Genomic DNA, 13,160 nt, shown 5'->3' with positions numbered 1-13,160 from the left:
GACCTGCACCTAGACACTGCACTTTGGAGGACTGCACCAGCTGCACACTTGGGCTTCACCACTAAAAGGACTTTACCTGTCTTCTACTGCTTCAAGAAGGGAATCCCTGTTTGCTACCGGTACAAAGGAGCTGCCCAGAGTCCCCTGCATCAAGTCCTGCAAGCAGAGCCCAGCTGACCAGTGTCCAGGGGCCATTTGAGGATTCTGACCAGGTGCATTCTGGGAATTGTAGTCCCAACTCCCAAGGAGCAACTCAGAGCTTCTGGAACCTTGGATCAAGCTGTGGACACTTCCAGGACACAAAAAGGAACTCTGGAAGAAGATCCAGAAGTTTGGAGATGTTTGGAGCAACTACATAAGTTGAAGAGGTGCATTGTGGGAGTTGTAGTCCCAGACCCCAAGAGGCACACCAGAGCCTCTGAACCCTTGGGTGGTGCTGTGGACCACTTTCCTGAATCAAACACTTCTGAAAGTAAGTGTGACAGTGTTACCTCGTGGGTGGCCTGAACTCTGTTCCTTTTCAGTGTGACCTTTTTTAACCCTTTGAGCGCTAGTTGCTTCTATGCGCTAGAAAGCAATAATTCTTTAAAAAATCATATCTCCGGTTCCCCTTATCCGATTGTATTAGTTTTGGGTGCCATTTTAAAGATAAAAATATAATCTGTTTTCATAAATTGATTTTGGATTTTGTAATTGTTTCCTGTGTTTTATTTAATTACTGTTTTGTGATATTTGAATGCTTTACGCTTTGTCTCCTAAGTTAAGCCTTGTCGCTCATTGCCAAGCTACCAAGGGTTGAGCTAGGTTTAATTTACTGAGACCTAACTGGACCTAAGTGGAGGTTATTGGCCTATTGTTAAGTGTAGGTACTTACCTGTCCTTACCAATAACCCATTTTCCAACAAGCAGGCTTTATGGAGGTGACTTGGCTTGGCCGGCAGCAATGGCGGACATGTAGACGCGCCGCTCCGCTGAGGCCTACAGATTATCCTTTAATTATTAACCCCAGAGGGAGTCTGTTAGGACGATACGGGCGCGGGGGTAAAGAGGACACCAGCGGCCCCAGGGCGACCATCTAATGCCCTGAGAAATGTACCGTGGCTGGGCGGCTGAGCACGAACAAAGAGCGGCCTAGCGGGCGCTGGAGCCGGTGGCTGGCCTGCGGGACGCACCGCGGTGCAGCGAAGGAGCAGACTGGAGTCTGCACGCAGCGAAGACGCGGCGAGGGCTGGGAAGCACCCGACACCGGCGGACTCCTGGAGGCAGGCCTGGGGCTAAAGTGGCCCCGAAACTGAGCTAGGAGGAAGGCCTGGGACTTGCTGTGACCCTTCAATAATGAAGCGCTGAGCGCGCTAGAACACAGGTGAGCGCTGGGGTCCTTGAGGGGGCCCTATGGCAAGGAGAAGGAGGCCGGCCCGAGAACTCCCTGCCCCAGGGGAGTAAAACAGGGAGAGGATCGTGAAACACGGGGCCAACAAGACACCTGAGTGAGCAGGCCCAAGAGAGCGTGCACAAGGCCGGACAGAGGATCTACGCTTCGGCTGGACATTAAAATATTCACGACTGCCGATGAGACACAATGATGGGGCATGGCCCAAATGATTAACTGAAGGTGTAGGGTGCCTTTTGGAGCGGAGAGCTCAGATGGAATAAAAGGAGAGGAGACAGAGGGTGATCAGTGGCCTAAGGTGCACCATATTTGGGGCTGCACTTGCCTTGAGCGGATTGAGAGGAGGATGGAGGTGTGAGCACAGCGACTGCTGCTGATTCCCAGGCAGGGGCGCCCCGAGGCTGCATGTCAACCCATAGCCACAAGAAGGGATGGCAGCAAGGGAAAGAACGCACTGGTAGCCAAAGCGCTTCGGAAATGGCCGAACCGGTATTGCATTCTTTACAGGTGACACTGGACAAGATCCTGGTGGCAATAGAGGAGTCCAAGACCACGCTCCAGTGTGAAATTGGTCAAGTATCGTTAGAATTAGGCCTGCTGCGAGCAGATCACCAGAAACTTGCACACAGGGGTGGCACCAGCGCAGCAGGAGATACAGGTCACGCTGGGGCAACTAACAGACCGTGTTCAGAGATTGAAACGCCAAGCAGAGGATGTGGAAGGCCGCAACTGGCGAAATAATGTGCGCATTATTGGGCTGCCGGAAGGAGCTGAAGGGACAGATGCAGCGCCCTTCCTTGAAAAATGGATGAAGCAGGAAGTGGCCCCGGGCCTACTCACATCATTCTTTGCCCTGGAGAGAGCCCACCGAGTACCGACAAGACCGGTGGTGCCTGGGCGCCCTCCGCAGACCGTGATAGCCAAATTGCTTCCCTATAGGGACAGGGACATACTGTTGTAGCGCGCAAGAGAAGCAGGGCCTTTCAGGATAAATAACGGATCAGTGACCCTGTTTACAGACGTTACTGCTGAGGTACAGACCAAAAAGGCATCCTATATGGCGGTGAAAAGGGCCTTGAGAGATGTTGGTATCCAATATTCGTTCCTATTCCCAGCCAGGATGAGAGTAATGCAGGAGGGGCACAGCACATTTTTCCAGACACCGGGAGGAGTCCTGGGAATGGTTGGAGGCGCATAAGGCTGAGGGGAACTCTGGGTCCTCGCCGGCGGCATCACATAGACGAAGGCGCAGAGGAGAGAGGAGACTCCAGAACAGACCGCGCACAGGCACCAGACCAACACCGGCACAGAAAGATCTGGCCAGGAGATCGGCCTTGGAAGCTGTAGCATCACTGAAGCAGGGAAAAGCGACAGCTGAGGCCAGTGGTGGGGACTCGGACCACCAAACTTACTCCACGGACTCAGACTCCAACCATTCTGATGGAGCCCCAATAGTGACCCCACAAACAGCAGATGACCTGTAGGGAGAACAAAAGAGAAGGGGGTTGGCCTCCCTCTGGGGGAACAACCTGGGTAAGGGCCTACAGGCAATAAAGGCCCCCCTCACCCGGATTCTCGACCAGCATCACCAAATGGCGAGAACTCTACATGACTTAATGTTACTGTTTTGCTCACTGAGTGTAAACTGGACAACCGCTCATTGCAGAATTGCCCTGGGAAGAGGGAGTTGGGTTTTGATGTTTTTGTTACATTTCATGTGCAGGGGGTCAATTACTCTGGAATCAATATATATGGCACGACTGAGACATGTAAGAGTGATGAAGGGTTGCGAACACTGGAGGGGTGTGATGTTTCTTATTAACTCTGTTCCCGCATACCGATGGAATACAAACTGATAACTTGGAATATCCAGGGGATGGGGTCACCGATTAAGCGTCATAAGATCCTGTCATACCTCAAGAGAAGGGGGTACACATAGCAAGGCTCCAGGAAACACACCTCACCTCACAGGAGGTAGACAAACTGAGGCATAGGTGGAGGGGACAGCTCTTTGCTACTGCATATTTGGCGTTTGCGAGGGGGGCACTGATCTGGGTCAGGGCTGGGGTCCCGTTTGAGGCCCTCTCTATAGATATAGATCTAGATCTAGACGGTAGATATGTCATTGTAGAGGGTAGGCTGCAAGGTAGGCTCGTAGTGCTGAGCTGTATATATGCGCCTAACCAGGAAAAGACCTCATTTTGGCGGATTCTCTCGGGCGCATGGCTAGGTGCACTGGAGACCGCTTTTTGATTGGGAGTGATTTTAATTGCATATTAGCCCTCGGAATGGACCGCTCCTTTCCTTCCATGCCTGGAGCGGCGGCACATAAAATGGTGGAGAATCTTGGAGAATGGGTGAGACACTGGGGAGTAGAAGACGTCTGACAATTACAGCACCCACAGATCCGGGACTACTCATTTTACTCGGGGCTACACCATCTGCACACCAGGATAGACCGGGTGGTGTGCTCGGGCTCCATTACACACAAAATAGTGGCTTCTGAATATTTGGGGCGTACATTGTCAGACCATAGCCCATTACTGGTCACCTGGCAGAGATCAGAGGTGAGGGCCCCCATATCGACATAAAGACTTCAGCCGAGGGCACTGGAGGATCCAGTGTACAGAGAAGAGCTTCGGACACACCTCAGGGAACACATTAGGATTAATAAGGGCTCCGCGGGGTCCCGCAGTATTGAAAGGGAGACTCTCAAAGTAGTGACCGGAGGCCATTGCATGGGGCAGTCAGTGGGGATCAGACGAACGCTTGTGAGTGAATTGACTCAGCTAGAAAAAGACCTCCATGACAGTGAGGGGTGGACCCGGAAGCCCCGCGTAGACTATTTAAGGCTAGCAAGGCATTTCACCAGACACTAGACAGATTAAGATGCCACGATTACCGGAGGCACATGTTGTCCGTACAAGCTGAGGAGGGCAGGGCGGGCAGATTACTTGCTTGGTTGGTACGACCCGCTGGAGGTAACGCCCCAATAACGAGTGTGCGAGGGGTGGCTTGGGATCAGGTGTACACACCATTGGAGATTAACGATGCTTTCAAATCCTATTATACAGCTCTTTACAGGCACCCAGGGGACGACTTGCCGCAGATGCTGGGGGATCAGCTAAAGTCCCTTCTATTGGTTGGCCTCGGATTGGACGATAGGGGTCACTTGGGGGAACAGATCTCACTAGAGGAGGTGAAAATTGCTATCACACAGCTGGCTGCGGGTAAGACTCCGGGCATGGATGGGCTACCCATGGAGTTCTACAAGGCATATGTGGACATGCTTGCCCCAGTATTGGTTGATCTGTACGCGGAGGCATTTGAGACTGGCATTCTCTCCGGGACCCTGAGAGAGGCCAAGACCAAATCAGCTGAAAGATCGGTGAACGATTTCCGCCCACTGTCCATGTTAAATTGTGATTTTAAAATCCTTAGCAAGGCGCTGGCTAATAGGCTGTTGCAACACATTCCCGCTCTTATCCACGTCGATCTGAATGGCTTTGTACCTACAGGAAGCACCACCTTAGATGGCTGTTTGCGATACTGCACTGCACCGGCAACTAGAGGAGCGACGGCCTGAGGCTATGCTCTTATCGGTATGCCTAGAAAAAGCATTTGACTCAGTGAGATGGGACTATCTTTGGGCAGTGATGGTAAGAATGGGGATGGGAGAGAACTGGATACAGTGAGTCGAGCTGTTATACCACCGACCAGTGGCCAAGGTGCGAGTAGGAGGAACGATATCTGAATCTTGCCCCATATACCGTGGTACCAGACAGGGATGTCCCCTCTCGCCCTTATTGTTTGCAATTGCCACTGAGCCGTTGGCGACTCAGTTCCGAGTAGAGGGACAGGGTAAGGGCGTAATGCTGAACCGGACAGAACATATTATATCGCTCTATGCAGATGATCTGCTGATATATTTACGCAACAGTGGGTCTGGGATTCCATGGGCACTGACGCTGCTAGAGGGTTTCGGTGCACAATCGGGCCTCAGATTTAACAGGGGGAAGACACATGTTTTTCTGTTATCTGAGGGTGTCGACCGCCAGTCCGCGTGCCCTGCCCATCTACCCTGGTGTCCACGCTCTTTTCGGTACTTGGGCATTCAGGTCTTTCACGATATGTGTGATCTGTGTGACGGAAACTTGGGAGCGACCCTCCGCTTCTTATGATCTGCTGTGCAGTTCTGGTGCTCCCTTAGGCTCCCAATGATGGCCCGGGTGGCCTTATCTAAAATGATCATGCTACCTCGCCTCCTCTATTACTTCACGAACCTACCGGTGTTTATTCCAGGGAGCTGGTTTAGAGAACTAAACGTACTTCTTCGAGGGCTCTTATGGGACGGGGGCGCCAGCGAACATCGCTCTCTACTCTCTGCCGACCTACACTGAAGGAGGGACTGGCGGTCCCATATTTTGAATCGTACTACTGGACATGCCAGCTCCAATGAGTGGCTAGATGGGTCTCTGGGGGACATTGGATGGGATTGAGTGTGGTTGGTGGTGAAATAGTGACATATGCTCTGGTGGCGGGTCTGCTGAACACTAGTAACCTCCCGCCTGGGAGATCGGTCTTACTGACGGCGGCTCTTTCCTGCTGGAAGAAGAGTCTGAAGCATACTGAGGTTACGGTGGCCTATTCCCCTGAACTGCCGCTGACTAGCATACCGTTAGGAGCACCGGGCCACACTTTGACTGGGGGACGGGTCAGGGACTGGACCCAGGCAGGGATAGTGACGTTAGGAGACCTTTTCCGAGAGGGGGTACTGAGACCCTTTGTGGGACTAATGGAGGAGGATGGGATCCCGGCGGGACAATTTCTGACATACCAAATGCTGGTGCTAGCTGTGCGAAGAATATGTCCCACAGTAAACGCAGAACCAGAGACCCATGCCTTATTGCATCTACTATTGACGTGGGAGGACAGTCATCTGGTCAATAAAATTTACAAGGCTTCAATTGATACTACATTGAATCCCTTACAGACCTTGAGAGCGAAGTGGGAGGACAGGGGGTAGAGCCTTAACGGATACCGAGTGGCAAAGGGTATTGGCATATCCTTGGACAGTATCCAGAAACACACGGTTCAAATACATTCAATACAACTCTATCCACAGAACATACCTCACCCCACACAGACTTAGAGTGATCTACGGGGGAGCCCAGGGATTGCCCCAGATGTCAGGTGGCGGACCCGGACTTCCTTCACATGGTATGGGAATGTCCCAGCATACGGGGGGATTGGCGAGAATATTGGAGGAACTAGGAGAGGTCCTCGGTACTCAACTACACATGAGCCCTCTTCTGTGCTTGGTGGGACTGCACAAGAGACCTGCATCTGAGAAAGTGGGTAGTAGGTTTTTGGATCTTGCAATGGTCTTATTTAGGTGCAGAATTGCAATGACCTGGAAGTCTCAGGCGGGACCGAAATAGGAGGTCTGTAAAACAGATGTTTCAGTATAGGCCCTGGCCGAACTTCAAGTGCTGCAAAGAGAGGACGCACAAGGGGTTAGGGCAAAACACTTGGCTTCGTGGTGGAAAGAAATAATGGAGGCCTGGGAGAACCGGAGAAGAGGATGGGAGAGGGCAAGGGCGCACCAAGACAATGGGACCCCAGGGAGGGAGGCTGAGGAGACAGACACTAGGAGTGGGGCGGTGGAAGGACAGGCATGAGCATGGTGGGACCACGAGCTAAACTGTACTAACTGGCAGTGAAGGTTGAACTCTGAGGAGGGATGGGAGACCCGGATACTACACTGGGCAGGAAGTATGACCCTAATTGAGACCGGGGGAGGGGTCCCTGTCGGAACAGAGGACAATGCATAACGAGGAAGGGACAGGAGGACACTTTAGCAGACCCCAACAGTAGAATGAACTAGAAGTAATAGCTAGAATGGATCACACACGCCACCACTTATTCCACCTGCACACTGTTTGTTTTTAGTAGTTACTTTTTAGCTAACTTGTTGTTTAAATGGTTTACAGTTAAATGGGGATATCCAGTACGCGGATAGAAATAGGGCATGAGAATGATGGGGAGCGTTAACGGCAGGCACAGGTAGATGATTACAACAATGACTAGCTGAATCACGAATGACCCTGTCGTTGAACGTGACCCGAATGTATACAATGAGCCCTTAAAGTACAGATTGTATTGAAGAATATATATATATGTAACAATGATTTAAAAATGGCAAGAAAAAACAACAAACAAAGTTTTTTTTTTAAAAGCAGACTTTATGCAGAAGCTCTTCATAAATATCTTGAAAAAGAAGAATGCCTAAAATTTTGACTATTGAGCCTAACTTGTCAGAAAGTAGTTCAATGATTTTGAATGATCTCAAAGTCACTTAGAAAAATTTATACTTTGCTGCCAGGTGAACGGATCAAACACAGTATTTTCCCTAATGTTGACGTGCTTGTTGCCAACATCCAGATCCCATTGTGTTTTGTGGAATGCACACAAAGTAAAAGGATTCCCACTTTGATGAAGTCCTCTGTTGATCATGCAAAGAGACCATCTGAGTGAAGCAGGTGGCTCCAGCATCCAATCTGCACAACACCTTCTAAGAAAAAAGGTTATCCAGTTTACATTTGGTATACCAAGTTTTTTGCATACCTGCCTACGGTACAGGGAAGAAGGTAGTCAAAAAAGCAGTGTTTCCCATTTAAACTCACATAGGATTTTATGCTGTTCAGTACAGAAAAAAAACTCCGAAGACAACTACACAAAACTACAAATTTATGCAGAAGAGTGCCTTACTGAAATGTCTCAGGTGTGCGTTAAAGGGTTAAAAGTTAGATAAATCTGGACTGTTGGTCTGCAGACAGTCCTCAAACTTGGGTTTACCTATCCCAGATGGGGTTTGCAAAACCTGTGGGGCCTACATGTCCTGTAGGTTTGCAAACCAAGATTTACAGTTTGCAAACCCATATTTAGGGACTATAAACCCAGAGAATCCACCTGGCCCAGGCAAGCATGGGGTTACTGCCTGTCCAAAGCTGGTGGCAATGTCCAGGGTGACTACCTGCCCACAGAGATAGGTCACCATTAAACTTTGTGCATATTCGCCAAATGGCTTAAAGTTATAAGTAGGGCCACTGGAATTATGTGGCAGGGAAGCACCAATTTATGGAGTAGGGTTGACTAAATTATTCAGTAAGGAAAGGCAATTTGTCCGGCGTAATGCAGCACTTTGTTGATAGTACTACTTCATTATTTTGTCATTTTCACGCATAGTAATACTGTCTGGGCAGCGATCAATGGCATCGGTTTTACAACCAAATACAGAAAAAAGCTATTGAAAGATGACCAGTTAACCTTTGTGAAGGGCATTACACGGAGCGAGCACACATTCTGCAATGCTTTCAGCAAACGTTTGACCCATTTGAGCTAGAAACAAAAGTTTGGTTTGCTAAAATCTGCAGACTAGGCAGCAGATTATGGATTATGTGGCAAATGCAGTTGATTTTATGTGAAAAACAGAATCGCATAATTCCAGTGCCTCTGGTTAGAAGCAATCAATTGCTGTTTCAAGACAGCCCTACAATTGACCCTTTGAATACCAATCAATACATTTTCTGTCAAAAATATCTAAAAAATATCAAACAGATTTACATCCATCCAAGCAAAGGCACAACTTTGAGTTTGGCCCTACTTCTTTAAGCAATTTTTGACGTAGCTAGAAGCATATTTTCCTACGGGAGTTAAAATGAAAGCCCTTATTTTGACCTGACATTTCAGGTTTCTCCCTTTGTTGCATGACATTTAGCACACTGAAACCTAGACACAAATGCTAACTGACTGGATGCTTGTTACAGCTTTACCAAACTTCCAAAGTTATAAGTAAAACAAAAGTTGCATTTTAAATGTAAAAATAGACCTTATTACATGTACATATTATTTGTAGCAAGAGTGGTAATAAACTCAGATTCATGTATTGAGTACTACAGTGCCCTCAAATACATTTTTGATAAATATTACAAAACTTTGAATGATGTTTGTAGCATTCCCCAACCCAATTTGTGAAAAAGGAACCTTTAATCATAAAGAGGCAATTTTGAATGAAAAGGCTACAGTGACCTATAAATTTGACATAACACTCTGTAGCTAATATTTTCAGAGATATACTATTGAAAATATTTAGCATGTGCCACTTTTATACCTTAAGTGCCCAGTTTTGACGGCAACAAGGCCCCCTTAGAAGCAGCATAACTAATGCTCAAATAGGTTTTTCCATATGTTAAAATAGTTTCTATTGGCATGTGCTACAGCAGCTTATTAGGCTACAGCTTCCAGGCTTTAATAGTGGGCTCAAAACCATACTTTCAGAGGAATGCAACTGGGTGGTGTAAGTGTACATTGCAGCCCACACGTGACAATTAACTTTCATGTGACTAGTGCATTTCCTGTGCCAATCTATTGTGGTTGTACTTAAGAATTGGCTAAGACAGTTTGGGGCAGCCATTTTACATAAACTTTAGGGGTCAGAGCTCATGAACTGGGAGACTGAATGGCAGACTCATTTCACAGTGCTCAGTTAAAAGTTTAGCAAATCCAATCAAAAAATGCAAACAGATTTGTGAAGCCCACACACATAGTGGATTATGTAGTTATGGGATCGTCCAGGTGTGGAGACAGATGTAGGTAAAGGTCAACACTTTTGCTACTTGGCAAAGGGAGCAAAAGAATAAACACAATCAAAAATTCTGCAAATGAAATCAGAAAAAACACACACCTTTGGCCTAAGAATGTTTTTTTGTGAAGAGAAGCTGTAATATATAAAAACAAGACCCTTCACTATCTGATAATTGTCTGTAATAAAAATAACTCTCAGAGGATTTACTTTTGCTGAGAATTTGGGTAAAGAAAACAGCAAGCGGCGGATACCAACGAGTTGTGTACTGGCCTGAAATTGGCAGAAGGAATAACCTTTAGTCTATTAACTGTACTAATATTACACATGAATGCTCGCATGGCACAAAGTGGTACAAAGCGTTTCAAAGAATTGCTGCAATTGTCTTACCGTTAAAAATACCAGAGGGTGCTGCGCAAAATGCAGTGCCACAATAAAGCCCAGAAAACCCTTAATAAATCTATACCCAACTTTCTTGTAGAAATAAATATCACTGCATGTACATAGTACAGAGTATAGATAGTATAAAGATGTGGCCGGTAATTGTAAATACGGTAGAAACAGACTTGGAAAAAAGTGTATTTAATATTAACAGTGATATCTACATGAAAAATTGAATATGACATTAAACAATATGAACAAATATATACATATCAAATATTTTCTTATACCTTGGCTACCTCCAAGGGTTGCTAGTCTGAAGACTTCATGAAAGGTAAGAACTTCGACGGTAGGATCTTGTATGAAGAGAATTTTCGATGTGTCCATAGTTCTCCTGATAGCGTCCAGCATGGAAGCTGAATAACCACCTGCAACATCTAGATAAGATTTGAACTGTTAAGTGCCTAAAATCAATAGAACATAACAGGAGTTAAATTAATGAGTGCAAAAATAATAGAACTGCATGGATATGACGTGACGTTAGTGGAATAAATAGGAAAGAAATCAGAGGCCTTAACCCCTTCCCTGTCAGGCCTTTTCCCCCTCCTGTGCCGAGCCTTTTTTTGGCTATTTGGGGCAGTTCGCGCTTAGGCCCTCATCACTTTTTGTTCACATAAGCTACCCACGCCAAATTTGAGTCCTTTTTTTCCAACATCCTAGGGATTCTAGAGGTACCCAGACTTTGTGGGTTCCCCTGAAGGAGACCAAGAAATTAGCCAAAATACAGTGAACATTTTGTTTTTTTCTAAAAAATGGGAAAAAAGGGCTGCAGAAGGCAGCTCGTGTTTTTTTCCCTAAAAATGGCATTGCAGTGGCAAGATCACCATCTTCCCAGCTTTTAGGAACAGGCAGACTTGAATTGGAAAACCCAATTTTTCAATACAATTTTGACATGTTACTGGGACATACCCCATTTTTACTATTTTTTGTGCTTTCAGCTTCCTTCCAGTTAGTGACCAAAATGGGTGAGAAACTAATGCTGGATCCCAGAAAGCTAAACATTTCTGAAAAGTAGACAAAATTCTGAATTCAGCAAGGGGTCATTTGTGTACATCCTACAAGTGTTTCCTACAGAAAATAACAGCTGAAATAAAAAGATATTGAAATTGAGGTGAAAAAAACAGCAATTTTTCTGAACGTTTTACTCTGTAACTTTTTCCTGCGATGTCAGATTTTTTAAAGCAATATACCGTTATGTCAGCTGGACTCTTCTGGTTGTGGGGATATATAGGGCTTGTAGGTTAATCAAGAACTCTAAGTACCCAGAGCCAATAAATGAGCTGCACCTTGCAATGGGTTTTTATTCTTTACTGGGTATGCAGCAATTCATTTGCTGAAATATAAAAAGTGAAAAATAGGTATCAAGAAAACCTTTGTATTTCCAAAATGGCCACAAGATAAGGTGTTGAGAAGCAGTGGTTATTTGCACATCCCTGAATTCCGGGGTGCCCATACTAGCATGTGAATTACAGGGCATTTCTCAAATAGACGTCTTTTTTACACACTGCCTTACATTTGGAAGGAAAAAATGTAGAGAAAGACAAGGGGCAATAACACTTGTTTTGCTATTCTGTGTTCCCCCAAGTCTCCCGATAAAAATTGTACCTCACTTGTGTGGGTAGGCCTAGCGCCCATGAAAGGAAATGGCCCAAAACACAACGTGGACCCAGAAATTTTTTTCACAGAAAACAGAGGTGTTTTTACAAAGTGCCTACCTGTGGATTTTGGCCTCTAGCTCAGCCGGCACCTGGGGAAACCTAGCAAACCAGCGCATTTTTGAAAACTAGACACCTAGGGTAATCCAAGATGGGGTGACTTGTGGGGCTCTGACCAGGTTCTGTTACCCAGAATCCTTTGCAAACCTCGAAATTTGGCAAAAAAACCACTTTTTCCTCTCATTTCAGTGACCGAAAGTTCTGGAATCTGAGAGGAGCCACAAATTTCCTTCCACCCAGCGTTCCCCCAAGTCTCCCAATAGAAATGGTACCTCACTTGTGTGGGTAGGCCTAGCGCCCACAAAAGGAAATGGCCCAAAACACAATGTGGACACATCACATTTTTTCGCAGAAAACAGAGGTGTTTTTTAAAAAAGTGCCTACCTGTGGATTTTGGCCTCTAGCTCAGCCGGCACCTGGGGAAACCTAGCAAACCAGCACATTTTTGAAAACTAGACACCTAGCGTAATCCAAGATGGGGTGACTTGTGGGGCTCTGAACAGGTTATGTTACCCAGAATCCTTTGCAAACCTCAAAATCTGGCCAAAAAACACTTTTTCCTCTCATTTCGGTGACAGAAAGTTCTGGAATCTGAGAGAAGCCACACATTTCCTTCCATCCAGCGTTCCCCCAAGTCTCCCGATAAAAATGGTACCTCACTTGTGTGGGTAGGCCTAGCGCCCACAAAAGAAAATGCCCCAAAACACTATTTGGACACATCAAAATGATCAAATACAAAACTACCTGTTTTTGCAGGGGGGCACCTGCATTTTTGGTCCTGGGCTCAGCAGCCTCTAGGGAAACCTACCAAACCCAGACATTTCTGAAAACTAGACACCCGAGGGAGTCCAGTGAGGTGTGACTTGCGTAGATCCCCCAATGTTTTCTTACCCAGAATCCTCAGCAAACCTCAAATTTAGCTAAAAAATCACATTTTTCCCACATTTCTGTGTGGGATCACCGCACTGGG

General features: G+C 46.6%; 1 protein-coding gene across 1 annotated transcript in view; it reads right to left on the bottom strand.

Moving 5' to 3' along the window:
• Positions 1-13,160, bottom strand: part of GDA (guanine deaminase) — a 599,621-nt gene that overhangs the window by 27,750 nt on the left and 558,711 nt on the right. The window contains exon 12 of the mRNA XM_069228937.1: positions 10,706-10,852. Within this exon, the coding sequence (XP_069085038.1) occupies positions 10,706-10,852 (147 nt within the window). The remainder of the gene's footprint in view (positions 1-10,705; positions 10,853-13,160) is intronic.

This window comes from Pleurodeles waltl, chromosome 1_1 (genome assembly GCF_031143425.1).
Source record: "Pleurodeles waltl isolate 20211129_DDA chromosome 1_1, aPleWal1.hap1.20221129, whole genome shotgun sequence".
NCBI classification, from domain to species: Eukaryota; Metazoa; Chordata; class Amphibia; order Caudata; family Salamandridae; genus Pleurodeles; species Pleurodeles waltl.
Note: the sequence above shows the minus strand (reverse complement) of the source record. Positions and strands in the feature narration are given on the sequence as shown.